Genomic DNA, 17,618 nt, shown 5'->3' with positions numbered 1-17,618 from the left:
AAACAATCATGGAAAGCCAATGGATAGGCTGCCCACCTCTATCCATTGTGCAAATTGCATACATTTTGATAAATAGAGTATTTCAAGTATCAGAAAGCACATGCTTTCTACTCAAGTCTGACATGCAAAATCTGAACCATTTGAGTTAATGAGGGCAGAAAGTGTCAAGATTGTTAAAACATGGACCACACTTTGTTCAGGCAGATGATCAGCTGGCCAAAAGCTTTTCTGAATCTTAAGCATAAACAGGTTTTCAAGTAATCTCTTCCTCTGAAGAGGGGCTGCAAGACAGAATCTTAGCTCCAAATGTGAAATACTGTGTTGTCCAGCAAGGCTGCAGAAAAGTCTTTCAAGTTAGAACAGTGGCACAGTATTAAAAATTATATTAGATCTGACATGGATATGTCACAACAGCCACCCGAGCTCAGAATCTCTCCTTTTTGCCTTTCCCTTGTGGAAATTAAATGACACCTCCATTTGCAAAAATATCTGGGGAGAAATAGTATTTCATCAGATCCTTTTATCACCAGAAGTCAGCAAATTTCCATCTGCTGTCTTCTGTTTAAACATTTTAATCATTCTTTGCAACATCACATGGACTTAAAACTCCTACTGCATCTCTCACACAGGCACTGTCCCAGCTGTAAGCATATATACCCTATTTGCAAAATAATTCATGTTTAAAAACAGTTCTTGCTAAGAACAACATATTTCCCTTGGGATTCAAAGATCTCAGAAAAAACATTTTAAACAAAGTCACTTAGAATTTCATCCCTACTTCACACTCACAAATGTAAGGGGCAAAAGGAGCACAGTAGCCACCAGCTAATTGTACCACACCCTCAGTCTCTCTTCCTGTAAGCTCCAAGTGAATACATTGCTCTGCTATCCATTATCAGGCACAATAATTCCTTACTACAATGTCTCAAAGTAGAAGAGTTTGGCAGGCAATTTAAAACAGTATAGCAGAAAGCATTTAAGAGACATTTTAAAACCTATTTGTTGCATCTGAATGCAAGATACACTTAATAACACGAGCCTTTTAGTTGTTTATAAAGTTTATGACATGTTCAAGATCTTTACATCCATAAAAGTAATACCACCATACATGACACAGTGTCCAAATTATGGTAGAGGTCTGGGTTCATGTTCTGTCCAAATGCCTCTGCTACAGCTGATGCAGGCTGCTGTGTAAATAAATACACCACATTCCTGTGGAGAACGAATTATTTCATCTAGGCCAAACTACCAGGCTGCCTAGGGAAGCAAGGAGAATATGAGGAAAGAAAATGCCTTATTCCCTGTTGGTGAACAAAAGGAAGATAAAACACCTGACAACGGGTCACACAGAAGCAAAATATGGGCATGGCATTATGTGCTAGGCATTAAACAATTTAATTACAGAGAAAGCTCATCAAACATCAAATACTTTTAAAGCAGAAAAGTACATTTTTTTGGTCTTGTCCTGGAAGATTAATGCACTGATGCAAGATAATGTGAGTTTGCAGAAAAGCTATGAAAATCCAATTTAAAATCCAATTAACAATCTTTCCTATTTTCTTCTTGTTAAAAATGAAAATAAAACCCAAACAACCCTTCACTAAAGGCATGCCTAAAAAGAAAAGTCCCACTGATGTGACTAGTACTGACATCAACACAATAATTTAAACAAGTCCAGACCCTAATTCAGTATAAAAATGGATCCACACTGCTTATCAGAAAAGCTGTATCTCTGAAGTAAACTATTGATCTAATACACCATTTAGCAGAGATTACTTCTATGGGCTCGATAATCAGCACTGCCCTAACACATTAAAAGATCATCATCATTCTCCTAACTTGTTACAATACAATATAGTGGAGAAAATGTCTCCAATGTCCAAACAAGTATTTAATTAAGAGTTTCTCTGTTCAACTGTTACATAAACCACTAAGAGAAGAGAAACAGTGTAGAAAGAGTGGATTTTTCATGCCTTTGCCCAATGTTACTGATACTCCTTTTCCTTCAAAGAGTGGATCCAGGAGAACAGGTAACTCGAGTACTGTTCTTCTGCTCCATCATAAAGCCAACAAGAAGTACTTTCACCCATCCCCTAAATTACATAAAATGCTTAGCTTTAGACTGAGACGTGCCAAAAGGAGTTTGCCACGATCACTGCTGGAGAGAAGGGCATTACACTTAACCCTGATCACTTTGCTGATGACAGTTTTACGGCAAACCTAGATTTGAGGGCAATGCCAGAGAATCAATGCTTCTCATTGTCTAGCCACTGCTTAAGTTACATGGTGAAGCCATCTAATGTCATCATACCCACAGTCTCATCAATTTGAAAATCAATTCTCATTCTACAATTCTAGACAAATGACTTCAAAAGTCAATAATGAGGGAGTACAAGCCAGAAAAAGTTAGATCAGAAAAAAATAAAAGGACAGCTGTATTTACATCCTCTCTTGCAAATATAACTTGAGATCAGCCCTAGCACAGTTAAAAATCTTGTACACAATATTTCTAGTCAACTTCAAGGACATAGAAATTGGTTTCCCATGGAGCAACAAGGCCGAATTTTGTACCATATTAAATACGGTGGATGGCTAACTTCTTAGATTACATCTGAGCAAATTTCAGTGTTATGTCACTACAGAAAGGGTAATTAAGGAGGAAAAAACCCCCAACCCCCCAACCCAAAAGTTCTTTTTTTCCCTGTTACTTTTGACCAGGTAACCTCCACCTTTGTCACAAGATCAGTATCATCTAGGGAGCTACCAGAGTCCTAAATCCTAAATGCTATAATTACTACAAATTACATATCTTGTTTATTGTATCAGCAGACATATTCTTTAACTCAGGATCAACTAGGTCCCTCAATACCTTGCTTTTAACCAGTCTTTCTTACCAAGACCAATCCACTAGCTTTCTCCACCTTCGGTGTCCCTCAACTGGCAGACCACAGCTGTTAAAAGAATCAGCAAAAAATTCCAGTATTTCTATGAAAAAAAAAAACCACCTAAATTCCAATTATTACTGTGCCTGTCACGTTGGGAGTGGCTTGGAGACTACATCCATCCCTCCCGCCCTTTTCTCTCCCACCTTTTGTTGACACTGTGCCATAAACCCTTGCCATTTTAGCACATGGTCTGATAAACTCCCATACTTTAAATACTGCCAACTCTAATAAATTACTTAGTTACAGGGGTTTGATTAGTTTTGGTTTTGGCAACATATTGAAAAAAGTTACAACTTTTTACCAGCCCTTTTCTGTACAAACAAAACCCCTGGAAATGGACTTGTTGTTGCTACTACCTCAATGCCACATCAGCTGCAATTCCAGTAAAGCACAGACACGAGTAAGAACAACATGGAAAGCAGATTTCAAAATATGTGGAGAATTTCACCTTCTAAATAATACTCACTATACAGACTTCATTCACATACTAAAATAATGGATACAGTATGCAAATATTTAAATTCCAAAAGGCAGGGGGGTAATGCTGAAACAAAGAACTATTTCTCTATTCTGAACTTCTACCAAATGCTGCAGGTTTATCTGGCCTCCACAAAAAAAGGAGTATACATGTATGAATCCTACTTCCATTCAAGAACAAAATCTTCCAAAATGTTTTCTCCACCTGTAAAGTGGTATCACCAGGCTATTATACATAACCTGCAACAAGACTTAGGTATGCATGCATTGTGCAAACAGGTTGAAGAACAGAACCCTAAACTCTCAGCCTGTTTCCTCAGTAACTGAGAAACGACTGGAAAATCGATAGCTATCTCAAACTATCTCTAATTCAAAGATAACAAAGTCAGAAAGGTAGAAGAATGTCTTGTCAGACCTTGAAAAGCCAGGGAGCAATCCATGAAAGGAGAACCTGAAAAGAATTTTTCAGTAAGCAAAGCAGGGATGAATTTTGAGGCAAAACACATTTTTTATGGATTTGTCAATTCTGTCCACACTTCAAAAGATTATTAAAAAAAATTTAAAATCTACAGCCAATGTGGAGTGGCTGCTGGTCACTTCCCACACAAGAATGAGATAGCTTATCAACACACAACACTGACTGAAGATCTCAGCAGTCTACATGAAAACACACTTCACAGCAGTGCCTTAATTTATATTATGAACTGCTTACAAGTCTATAGAGCATTGAAGGGCTGAAGAAACAATCTCTCAATAAACATGTAGAGGACCTTGAACCAAACACAGATGCAATCCATATGTTTATTTTGCTTAGCCTGAAGTACTAATTGTCATGGAAGTGCATAAAGAAGGCACAGGTTTCAGGAGAATAAGCTTGATTATTCTGCGTCAATTCAAGAAGTATCAATGGAAACACCATTGGGTTCTGTACCTCCAATCTCATATAAATACATATACGTTGCCTAAGAAGAGGTGGAAGACCTCGATGAATGTATACGCACAGTATTATTAAGAACCAGGTGAGTATGACACAACCCTCTACAAAAGCGTCTCCAGCTGCCAGCAGTCGGAAACAAAGCATTCAGGGAACATACTTCACATGGACATCTGGAGAATACGGATGCCGAAGCAAATCTGTTCTCTACGTAAATGTCTGAATTACAGCACCGTCTTATTTTACGCTACGCGTGCTAAAGATTCAGCAAGAAAATTCTTCCAGAACCTGGGGCAAGTCACACCCTGATGTGAGCCATCGGTCACCGGTGGTCTCCCACGCAAGGCTCCATCGCGTATATCCGCGTGGGAACCGCGGCGCACTCCACGCGCCTGAGCTCGGGCAGGATCGGGGAGCGCCGCTGCAGCCGCGCCCCGGCCCCTGAGGGACCCCGTGCCCCGGGAACGGCCGAGGGCCCCGCCCCGCCCCGGCCCCGCCGCCGCCGCCGCCCTTACCCGCCAGTCCCCCGCCGCCGCCATCGCCGCCGTGCCCCTTCCTCCTCTGCAGGATGAAATAAGGGTTGGCCCGCTCCGTCACCCATAGCGCGTTCGCCAGCAGCACCTCCTCGGGGTTCACCCACATGCTCCCAGCGCGGACAAAAGCAGGCCCGGCGGGCTGAGGGGTGGCTCACACGCGCACCGCCCGCATCAGGCGCCACCATGCCCGGCCGCCGCGGCGTTCGGCGCAGCCCCGCGGGCACCGGCGGGCACCGGGCGGAGGCAGCAGCCGCATGGCCCCGCCGCCTACCCGCGCTCCGCCGGGCGCGGAGGGGCGGCTGCTGCGGCCCGGGGCGGCGGCAGCTCCTGCCGCAGCGGTGACATCAACGCCAGCCCCTCCGTTCTTGCTCTCGCACAAAGCCCGCGGGACCGCCGCGCATCCGCGCCGTGCGCGCCGCCGATCGCTCCGCCCGCCCCTCGAGGAACGCGCTCCGCGCCCCCGCACCTGAGCGCGGGCACGGGCACACCCACTGCGCGGCCGCGCGCCGAATCGCTCCGCAGGGACACTGCGGGCAAGAGCCGCGGACCGAGAGCCGCCCTGCCCGGGAGGACTCGGGATGCCGGGAGACCACAAGCTGGACCCGGGCCGGCACAGCGCACTCGCACCCCGGAAAGCCAAACGTGTCGTGGCATCCAAAGCACCGTGGGCAGCAGATGCGGGAGGTGATGCTGCCCCTCTGCTCTGGCGAGGGCCCGCCTGAAGTACTGCATTCAGCTCTGGGGCCCCCAGCCTTCTCTGCAGACAGTCTGAGAGAGTTCTGGTTGCTCATCCTGGAGAAGAGAAGGCTCAGGGAGACCTTACAGCACCTTTCAGTACCTGAAAACTGCAAGAGAGCTGGAAAGGGACTTTTTGATAGGATAAGGAGTGATAGCTTCAAACTGCAAGAGGGCAGGTGTAGATTAGATACCAGAAAGAAATTCTTCAGTAGGAGGGTGGAGAGGCAATGGGCAGTGGGAACAGGTTGCCCAGAGAAGCTGTGGATGCCTCATCCCGTAAAGCATTCAAGGCCAGGCTGGGATGGTGCTGATCTAGTGGGAGGTGTTCCTGCCCATGGCAGAGGGTTGGAATGAGATGATTTTTAAGATGCTGTAAAACCCAAACCATTCTAAGATTCCCCTTTTAATGCCTGCCTTGAAAGATTTGGCCTTCTCATCATGTGGCTCAGAGAATTTTGTAAAATTGTGTTTTAAAAGGAAGAGCAGGCTCTGGTCTCAACCAGAAGGAAGCCATCCCCACCAGAGGAGGTGACACTGCCCTCTTGCCACAGCCCCTTTTGTGTACTTGTTCTCTACCATGCCCCACACCATGTTTGAAGTTCACCTTTGCTGCTGAAGACCACCATGTGTCTACTGCTAAAGGTGGGGGTAATTTTTGAGGACCTGAAGAACCCTAGAATAAAGCATGCTCAAAAGGAACACTAGTTTGTATAGATAACACATTTTCTATCCTTGTAGTTCTGAATGTTATTTGGTTTCCACGTTGTCAGGAAAGGACTGGACACACTTTAGGTATAAAACTGTTATTTTTGAATCAGATATGTATCTTTGTTTTATTAAAGATGTTGAAAAGGCTAAATTAAGACCCTAAGACAGCATAAAGCCATGTCCTGGACACAGACTGCTCATGCAGGCTGTACTTTTTAGTAGAGTCTAGCCTTACATCAACTGGTGCTGGCATGGAGCTGGTACCCAGTGTCCATCATGTGAAGACAGAAATACAATCCTGGGAGAAATGACTCTTCATCTGAGGTAGCAGTCATGTGGTTGTTTCTGTGTAGGTAAAAAGTTCAGGAGGAGGAGGTGACTGTCCCTGATGTACACTTAAAAATTGCCAGTTCTACTCTCAGTTCCACTGCACCGTGTAGAATATTCATCTTCATTGTCAAAAAGGGCAGCAGCACCTTGAATGGAAATGCAGAAGAGCCTCTTCACCCTTTCTCAGAGCAGTAGAAGAGCAACTCCAGGGATGAACTGACCAAAACCTCTACCTCCCTGTACCCCTGTGCTGTTGGTGGAAAGGAGGGAGGGGTTGGGAAAAAATGGTGGTTTTTAAGGGCTTATTTTACTTCTCATTATCCTCCTCTGACTCTGTAATAAATTCACTTTGTACCTCTTAGTTGAGCTTGTTTTGCCCTTGGTGTGTTTTCTGCCAGTCCTTATCTCATTCATGACCCCATTGTAAAATTTTATTCTTTTTTCTGTCCAGCTGTGAAACAGGAGGGTGACTGAGTGGCTTTCAAGGGTGCCTGGTATTTGGCCAGTGTCAAACCATTACAGGAACAAAAAAATGAACTTCTGGTCAGTCCCTTGAATTATAATAGGGATTTAGGCAAATACTGAAATAGGAATAAAAGAATAATTGCCCCTGTATGTTTTATTTGGTTGAAAAAATTTATTTTGTTGACAAAACTGTACGAGTTTGTAAGTTTCAGTGTGGTTTTAACACTGAATGGGACAGTTTAAAGTTCTCTGAGCCACTAGATTTAAAACTACATTGTGTGTGGTAAAATGTCTCTGGGTTCTTTTCTTCAAGGAAAAGGATCCCTCAAGGTTTGGATTAATGAGTGAAAGATGGTTTTCATGTTCAGACTCATTTGTTTATTTTTTCTTATCTATATTACATTCTTACAAACAGTGAGTTCATCTGCAACTAAGCAAACAGTCTAAAAAATCAAGGCATTTTAAGTGTCAAGTACCCATTTATAAAATTCCAACTATTTTTTTTTTTACTTATAACCCAGTAACCAAACACCTGTGTTCTGCACTGTGGATTTTTCTATCCAATCACACAATATTACTAAAATCCACCAAGAAGGTGAAAAACCAAGACAAGCCTATGCTCTCAAACCTCCATCTTGCTACATGTATATTACCGTATTCTAAAACCTTAAAGTCTATATTTTCTACCAAGTGATACAACACACCTCCATTCAAACTAGACACTCACAGTTTCAGTTTTATCTATCAACCTTGGAAGCCCTTTCCACAGCCCTAGGTCAAACAGTGTTCTCCTGTGGGTCTGTGCCTGCCAGCACAGAAAGCATGAAATTCTCTGCACCCAGGGTTCCAACATATGTTATTCAGTTTTGAAAAATAAAGAAATCAGGAGCAGATACCAATACAAACTGAGGAATCATTTCATATAACATATTATAAACCTCCCAGGGAAGAAAATAAACATGAATCTAGAAGGACAGCCATTCTGTGTAATATCATCATAGTAGTGGACATTAACATTACTTAAGTAGGAAAAGAATGAAATAAAGAAGACATTTTGTCGTTCTGATTAGGAACGGTGAGAAAGAACGACACTGACTCTCAAGGGAGTCACAACAGGAGAATCTCTAGTTTATTGCTCTAGGCTTGTCTTATGGACAGATACGTGGAAGGTACAGAAAGGAAACTCTTATTGCTTAGTAAAGTGCTACATCACCATCATTGGTCAGTGGGGCTCACCACCCCCCTGACTTTCCCTTGCAAGGAAACCAAGAGGACAAACAGCACGTGGCAGTTGTTTTCTGTCTCTGAGGATTATTTTGAAATCCTCCTATGAATTTTCTCAGGCTAGCTTCTCAGGCAAGACTGAGAGGCCATGGGGCCTGCAGCCTGCTCCAAAGCTAGCATCCATAACATTTTATCATTTATTCTCCAGAAGACCTTCTTACAACGGATCTCTTCATTAGACAGAGCCAACTAGCATTTGCTAGTGGTTCAAGACAGCCATTCAGTTGACTAGGAGCAAAGTTAAAATAGCAAAATTTTGAAAGATTATCTTTGAGAAATGCACAAGTTACTTAGGTTGGAAAATTCAGGAGAAACAAACTGACTGCAAGCTTTCAGTCTGGATGAGGAACCTACCTTTCCAAGGAAGGTTAATAAAACAGTTTCATATTCTGAGATGCACTTCTTTTTTTAATTCTCTATGATTGACAGCTGTTCCTCAGTGTGCCACTTACTAATTTTTCTCTCATTTTTAATGACAGCTTTCTTAGCTTTTTTTTTTTTTTTTTTTTTTTTTTTTTTTTTTTTTTTTTTGTGTGTGTGTGTGTGAAGTTCTGCTGTTCTTTCATGAAAATTGGACAACTTGTTACTGGTTGGTAAGAAGTGTTTCCATTTATTTAACTCCCCTTAGGTGTCATATTGACTACTTTACTCTTTATAAAGCCCTGTTGGTGTTCCAGGTTCTCCATGGGTCAGGCAGGTTCCTGTCTATAGTGCACACATCTTTTTGTGGCTACCCTGCTTCCTGAGGTGTGTTGGATAAGACTCACAGTTTCCAGCTCTCCTTCATATCTATACCATCCTGTGTACTCTGATAATTTCTGGAGTATAGGTGTCAGAGGTGGACTCTGTATGTTAACAGAGCTTTACCAGTTTCAATTTTGTTTTGATAGAAGAAAAGTCTTTGCCAGTTTGGTAACATTATGTCCGAATTCTTTTATTTTGACACAGCACTGAACTGGGAACACACTGAGCATTGTATCCAAAATTTTCATTCAGAAAAGCTTTCCAAAGCAGTGGTCCCTATTTTGGTTATAACTGACACCCTTTGCCTTATGTCTGGTTTATAGACATAAGCACTAGGTTATAGTAGAGTGATCCAAGTCCTGGTATAGCAGTGTCGTTGCATAACTATCTTGTCAATCCCTACGTCATTCAGAAAAATTGTCATTAAGTTCCTTTAGAATTGATCATGTAGAATATTAAAATTATACAGGGACTCCTACCAGCTTTCCCTCACACTATTATCCCCTTATTCTCCAATATCTCTGTGGGTTTATTTTACACCCAGATGTTATGACCAAGTTAATTTTATATACATTATGTCATTACAATTAAAAATTCTTTGGCAAAATCCAGACATATGGATACCAATCCTACTATTTCTATTGACCAAAGCTTTCACCCTGCCAAAACAGAAGCAAGCTTTGTTTTACAGGACCTACTTCCACAAGACTGCGTAAGAACAATTATATTCTCAGCCTGGAATTATTTGTTAACACTGTGGCAAATTAATTATTCTGTTACTGTAACAAAGTTCAGTGATAGACTAACCAGTCCATAGTTCATCTAATTAGCTAATTCATTTAGTTAGCTAATTAATAGAGCTGCTTGTTTTGTAATGTGGAAACTGTATCACTATACAGATAAATGTATGAATTTCATCATCTGCTATATTCCAATGTAATGAAAATAGAAAATGTTTAAGAATGAAAACTTCAAAGAAGTTATTAAATTTCCTACAATAACAAAGCTGACAATGATAAATCTGAGAAGAAAAACAGCTCTTTAAATATGCCTCAGGAGACTACATGCAGCTAAGCCAATGTTACTAACATAAATAGAGAGCCAACAAACATTTGATGGCAGCTGATATTTTGATGTGGCGATGCCCTAAAAAGGCACAGTTACCATGTTTCAGTGCAATGCTAAAAAAAAAAAAAAAAAAAAAGCTATACATCTTTGTAACAGCAGAATTTGCCCTTTTTCTGAAATTCAGTGATCCAAATCCATCTTGCACCTTCCTTTTGGCACCATCTGGAACCACCAGCAACCAGACAGGTAAGAAGTCACCAAACCAGTTCAGCCAACAGTTTCCTTAGCGCTGTTTCTTTAGCATGACATGAATGAGAATGTTTGAAGACAAATACTGGAAAGAAATTAAGTTTCTTTCAAAGACTTTGACAGTTTCATTATATGTTCATGTAATTAAGAGTTATAACCAGTTGGAGAAGACAGATTTCTTAAGGAACAACATAAGTTATGTTGGACAGCAGAGAAATGCTGGACTTAATTTGGCTTTAAGTGTGCCAATACTCAGTAATAACTTACCCCAGAATCACTTCATTAATTACTTATGCTAAGTACCTGAATTTAAATACTTTGATATGTCATAAGACTTAATTGACATTGCCCATTCATAAAGTGGTTATGTTTGTTTATCCTTAAATTCAGAAAAAAATTGTTTACCTTCTGATGATGTTCTTTGCTTTTCTATACAATGGTTCTGTTATCTGTGTTATCCTAAAATAGAGTGCACATCCGATGTGAAATAATTTAGAGAAGCTTTAGAAGATGAAAAATGAGGAATAAACCTACCTGTTAAAACAAGTAAAAGCCAAGATACTGGTCTGTCCATTTAAACATTTGTGTATTAAAGTATTTATGGAGTTAAGTAAAATTGCAATTATTTATTGGGACAAATGAGATATAGGTGGATAATCATTACCTTAAGTATTTCACAAGTTATTGTGCTGTTTGTTTTTCTTTCATTTTACCTGGTTAATTTTGTCTTTCTTCTTAGGTATCTGAGAGGTTCTCCATTTGCTTACAAAATAAAAAGGTGTGTGGCATACACCAAAGAAACTCATAATGCAACTCCAGTGCAATCAGTGAAGCTAGATTCCTCCTCAATGTTTCTTTCTATGACTAAATACTTTAAAAATTATTATGTGACAGCTGGTATCTGAATTGACAATTAAAACCTTCTGTCTCATGTTCACAAAGGAACTAGATGGTTGCTGAAATGCTGATAAAATACATTTGGTTCAACATCTAAATGATGGGTAATAAACTGTTTACCACTTACTTGTCTGCTTATTGAAAGTAATATGACAGCACCAAAATTAGTTAAGATACTGAAATATGAAGAGTTGAATTCTTTTGAACATATTGCATTATTTGCAGTGGAATACATTAAAATCCCCCATAAATAATGTCACTGTACTTGGTCTAATTTACAAGAGGAGTGCCATTGCAGTAGTTCCACACAGCCTTGCAAAAACCCAAGTAGATGAACTGGTTTCTGCTACTTTTCTAAATAAGGCATGTAAAACAACACTGATCTGGTTCCTCCTCCTCCCTCTCCTTCTTCACTGACCTCCACGCCCACAGTGTTATTTCACTCCCTTTTCTCTCTAGCTGCAATTGTGCAGTTGAGGTTTTTTCTCTGTCTTAAACCTCTTATCCCAGAGGTGCTGCCATCATTGCTTTGGCCAGCAGCAGATCCATGTTAGAGCTGGCTAGCATTGCCTCCATCAGACACAGGGGAAGCTTCTGGCAGCTTCCCACTGAAGCCACCCTGCTATACAAACCTAATATATGGGCTCTCTGAAATTTAAAAGAAGAAAGAATGCAAGTTTTTATTGTTATTATTGACTTTGTAGATCAAAAAACCTTAATATATTTCATCATTCACCAGAAAGGTGTGGATAAAAGAGGCTTTGAAATGCACATCTGTAACTTTGGGATGAGGTGGTACCCAGTGTGATGTCTGGACCCTTAGTAAATCTGCAGTTTCTTAGGAAATTTGCAAGAGAATATTTAGGTGGAGTGAGACAAAAATGTCTTTGATTATCAGAGTAAGGGAAAAAGTATGAATCAATTTTGTGAAGCACCATGGAAGGCCTACTCTGCTTACACTCAAAACAAACATAAAATCTCAACTGCCCCCCCATCACATGCTTGAAGTTCAGGCCTTTCCTGTTTCCATTCGATGATGGAGGGATTAACTTTCCTCCTTCCAAATAGGTAGCTGAGGGAAAATGAGTCAGAAAATGCCTGGTCACAAATGTATTGCTTCAAATGAGCGCTGGCTGGCTCCTGAGCTACAGAGTTGCAGAGGTTGCTACAGGGGGACATTGCCATGACCTGGTGGATATTAAGGAGGGGATTTAGTCACAGCTCACCCCTCAGCCTTTTCGTTAAATATGATAGTTCTCACCTCCTGAGTCCAAGCTGTAAAATTTTGTATTTTTTCATTAGAATCCTCTTTACTTTCTTCCAACCCCCTCTTCTCCCTGTAAGCAGAAGAGAATGTTAGTTTATTTTGGTATTACAGTAGCCTGTCTACCCACAATAATTTAGAAACCAACACTGTGGATACAATTTCTGCACAGTTCTTAGATTAGCACATATCATTGTTAAAGCTTTAGAAAAATACAGAAATTGGCTGTTTGAACATAAAAATGCAAAATTAGTGGTAAACTTCAAAGTACAACTCACAGCTTCCTCTCCCCCTGGAGGAAATTTCTGCTGTGGGCACTGGGCAATTACTTCATATTTGCTTGTGATTGTATTGTGGAAGGAGTTGTCTGTGCTGCCTATCCCAAGGGAATTGTATGGCAAGAATTTGGAGAGGGAATAAGGGACCAGTACGTACTGGTAAGAATAAGGAATATTCCCCTCAGGAATATTTACACATGATTAATCAGTCATTTGTAACCATTTCCCTTCCATCAGACTACCTCATCAGACTAGATACCTATAATGAGGATAGATCATTATCAATAGATAGGAAAATCTATCTACAGTATATTAGATTTTGCAGCTGACTACATGTATAGGCATATATTTTTCAACATGCAGTTTTCAACATGTTTGTTTTCAACAGAAAATTATATTTTGGATATTTTCAGGTGGATATTCCAAGTGCTGTAGAGCTTAAAAACCAAGAGGAATTTTGTGAAATTTTCCTCTATACTTAAAAACAGCCACTGAGAACAGTCATGGAAAATATCTGAAATCTTTGGAGAAATCTGTGGAAAAAGTCAGACAGCTATGCACATGCACATGCAGAACTATCACAATGGGATTACAACTTCAGTGGCAATTGAACTACAACACATGCTACCCCAAGAGTTTCCAATACAATTAATATTTTATTTCGCTCTTCATTCGATTTGTAACATGGACTGTTACATCCAAGATGGTCTTGATAACAGCATTTTTAGGGATTTGTATCTGTCATTTTGTCAATTGTCTTGTAGGAAATCTGACATCTTTTTAACTCTTCTCTGCTCACTTGCCTTGATGTAGCAGAAAACATATGCAAAAGTCGATCTGTTCCAGAACAGAAACTTCTGTTAAACATCTGATGTTTTCAGCTGGGGTGAAGTTAATTTTCTCCGTATCAGTATGGGGCTATGTGTTGCATTCTGTAGCCACAGGATCATGTCTAGAGAAGCTACAGTTAACAGGAACCAGCATGGGACACCAATGAGACGGGCTTCTGCTCATGAAACCATTTATTCAGCATGGGAACAAATTCAGATCCAGAGACAGAGAGCCCTGAACAGAGGTAGGGTGATGGGTTTTGAGGGACAGATCCAGGGTGGAGTTCAGGGTCAGGGACCATTAGGAACACAGCAAGGGAGAAACCCCAGGGGCTCAAACCCAATCAGAACTCCCTGGGCTGACATCCCATGAGGGGTCTGGGGTGGAGCAACTCTTCCCGGGGTCACAGGGCCCAGTCCCCAAAGCAGAAGTTCAGAATTCACACTAGCCAGGCTTTACAGCCACACCTCTCACTTTAACAATGCTTATCTGAAACTAAATTTTTGCCTCCTTGAGGCACCTCACAACAGCTATGTTTCGGACAACACATCAGACATTTTAAAATAGTTTTTGTTCTAAAAACCTGCTACATTTCTTCTTGGTTTAGAGATCAATGTATCAGAGGTATGCCAGAAATCAATGGTCAGGAAGAAGTATGTCTGCATGGAGAGCTTTATTTCTAATTTTAGGGATGGAAATTTGTGTTACAGAAGGCCTTTAGAACACCATACAAATGAAATCTGCTGCATCACAGGGGATCATACATGTGCTTTATACTGCATATACTCAAATCTGTTCCTAAACCTTCCAGGAATCTAGAATACTTGATAAGATATATTCCAAGCTGAACTCCCATCCTGTTTGCCACTACACATCTATAGAACCTTATGGACTAATTTAAACTCTAATTTTACACATTACACTTGAGTGAGTGTAGACACCCACAAACAACCTTTCTGGTAAGGATTTAGAGCTTATGAAAATTTTAATAAATTACTTCAGTGTTACTTTTTAATTTGCATAACATGAACTTTTGTAAATTACAGATATGTATTTTATTTATCCATAGGCATTTATTTATAGACAGTGTATAAGAAGCATTTGCCAGTACTAAAGTGTGAGTCAGTATTCAATGAATCATTGCCAATTTTATTTTCAAATAAAAATATCAGTACACATACTGTGTTCACATTGCCACGGCAGAATTTCCAACAGTCCTGAATTGTAACACTTTGGAGAAACTTGTCATTTTACAGGCTTCTGAAAACAGACGAGCAGGAAAGTCAAGGTTCAAATCTAAGAAAAAAAGAGTTGAGAGATTTCTGAGCCATATATGCTGCTGTTATAAGTGAGATACATCTAAAGTAAATTAAAAGTCTTATTTTAAGGTAAAATCCAATTAAAAGGTTCATATCTGTGTCTTGGTTTGAAAGGCAGGTGTGCACTAAGGAAGACAGGAGCCTCCTTTGGAATAGAAAATATGACCACCTTTCCTTGAAATCATTATAACATTGAAATTAAGTAGCTTTCAGGCAAAGATATGGGAAAAGGAATAACAGTTCCTTACTAGTATGTGTATGTATAACAATGCAAACAGCAACAGCAGCACAGCAAACAGAGCAGAGCCAGAAACCCAACCGCAGCCTTCTCTGGGCTGTCAGGCACTTTCCCCTTCCGTGCAGTTCCGGGCACAGCCGGCAGGGGCGCTGGTGGCTCCCGGCCGGGCGCGATGATTCCCCCGCGCCGGCAGGGGGCGCTGTGGCGCGAGCACAGCCACCTCACGTGGCCAGCGTCCTACGCAGCTGGCAGGAAGGGATGGAAAAGGGCTTTCCTTTACAAACTCACAGGCACAGCTGATCGCAGTGCCCCCTCTGGATAGCAAGGGGAGCTGTAACAGGAGCCTCAGAAGCAGCAAGCTGGAAAGGCTAGGATGAGAAAATCCTGGAATGGTAGATGAGGTGCATCAGAAATTCTGCAGCTGTAACAGGAGCCAAGGGGTGTTCCAGCAGGCAGGGTGCTGGATTACAATGTAGTGAAACCAGAGTAATCAGTAACAAGAAACTGGCTATAAAAGAGACAGAGACCAGGGGTAAGGTGGATGTGTTGGTGGAGTGGAGACTCCCCGCATCCCCAGCGCTGCTTACTCGTCCCTTAGCAATGAATTAATAAATTGCCTTATTGATTTGTTAGCGTTCAGGAACACATAATCATGGAATGATTATATGAAGGTGCTTGATTAAGAGCTCTGGGTGTCAGGGGTACACATACCCAAATCTGACCCACCTTGGTTTTGAGCTGAACATGTTTTTATACTCTATCATTATATAACTTACATGTTAATTATTAAACTTACATTGTTCTATTGTATACATTGATTTCCTCCAAGCATGGATTTCTCATGATCTCCCCAAACCCTTAACATAGTTTCTCATGATTCTTTAAACAATAATTATATCTAATCACATCTAACAATTGTATAATTTATCATATACTGACTACACAGGTGCAGTTTCACATGATCTTAGCAAGCACAAGGCCTAACATTTCCCAGGGCCGACTTTTAACACTTTTCCCAGGTCTTGCCAAGCCTAACTTTCTTTCTAACTCTCCAAATTTTCTGTGATTTTAAAATCTTTTACTATCAGGTTGACCAACCTGATTGTGGTGAGCAATTTATAACAAAAGGAAAACAGATTGGGTGAGAGTTTAAGTGTGACTGAATATGGTGATGAGACAGTAGAACAGCAAAGAGTTAAAGGAACTGTTATAAATACATATTATAATATTGGCTTTTTACAAAATATTGGAAAGGATGGTATATATATCTATTGTTAAAGTAATTTTGCTATAGTTTTTTTTATTTCTATCAACTAAACTTAGGCATAGCTGATGTTAATGCTTGAACTGCCTGCTTGGTTGAGATAACATCCAACAGACATATGATGAAGACCCCTGCTATTGATATGCCAACACCTGCTGTCTGAAGAAAGTATGGACCAAAGCCCAAACTGGAGGAGATAACAAGAACAGACTATAACCACAGCCAAGAAATTTGCATGTTCTAAAAAGGCAGTATCAAGGAGGAGTCATGTAAAATAGTTCTTAGAATATGTAAACTGGTTTGAGAATTTTAAATATGTATTATTGTTTATGAATATGCAATAGGCTGATGCAATAGAAACAGTACATAAAGAGTGTCTCCAAAATAGAAGGTGTGCTATTGGCAGAATGCCAAGCACCCAGCCATTAATCTTTGCTTTGTCTCCTAGTGTCTCTTACTAAAACTTTTAAATTTTACCAGGAATTGAACCTCATTTTTCACAGAACCATTCCAGAAAGGCTTTCATATCAGAAGGGTCAAAAATACCTTTGAAAAGAAAAAATAGTTAACAAACCAAAGATGGCAGAATAACTGAAGGATGACTGCTATGATAAATCAGAAGGAGAATAAAATATGCCTGTACCTAGGATTGAAAGTAGAAGAATTTACTTAACAGATTAATGAAGAAGAGTAATTATCTCACAGCTAGTAAGTATATCAATGTGCACACCATGAAATATTCTTGGAATCTCTATTTTGTCCTACAAAATAAAAAATAGGATGTATTGACTGAAACTTTCAAAATAATTTGTCAAGAAATATGCATTTCAAGTAGTATTATATGCTCCACTAAAATACAAAAAAGCTGCTTTGTGGGTTTTTTTTCTGTCCTGTGCAGAAGCCAGAAGCAGAGTTGTTAGCAGCACATAACCACAACAGGAAACCACTTTCAGCACTTTCATTAGTTTTTCTAGGTATGACTAACTATGAAATTGTTTCACAACAGGTAGGGCACCAGAGGCATAACTTAGTATTTAGCTATGCTGGTT

At 40.4% G+C, this 17,618-nt stretch overlaps 1 protein-coding gene across 2 annotated transcripts in view; it reads right to left on the bottom strand.

Annotated features, from left to right (window-relative positions):
• The window catches only part of TBC1D9 (TBC1 domain family member 9), a 49,321-nt gene extending 44,024 nt beyond the window's left edge, over nt 1-5,297 (bottom strand). The window contains exon 1 of one of the 2 annotated variants that reach the window (XM_086889802.1): nt 4,872-5,297. In XM_086889802.1, the coding sequence (XP_086745928.1) occupies nt 4,872-4,998 (127 nt within the window). In that variant the 5' untranslated portion in view covers nt 4,999-5,297. Of the gene's footprint in view, nt 1-4,644; nt 4,846-4,871 lie in introns of those variants that run through there. The other variant, XM_086889803.1, reaches the window with a different exon arrangement.
• Nucleotides 5,298-17,618: the final 12,321 nt, after the last annotated feature.

Source organism: Cyanistes caeruleus, chromosome 5 (genome assembly GCF_971803275.1).
Source record: "Cyanistes caeruleus chromosome 5, bCyaCae1.hap1.1, whole genome shotgun sequence".
Lineage (NCBI taxonomy): Eukaryota > Metazoa > Chordata > Aves > Passeriformes > Paridae > Cyanistes > Cyanistes caeruleus.
This window is presented reverse-complemented; position numbering and strand designations above follow the sequence as displayed.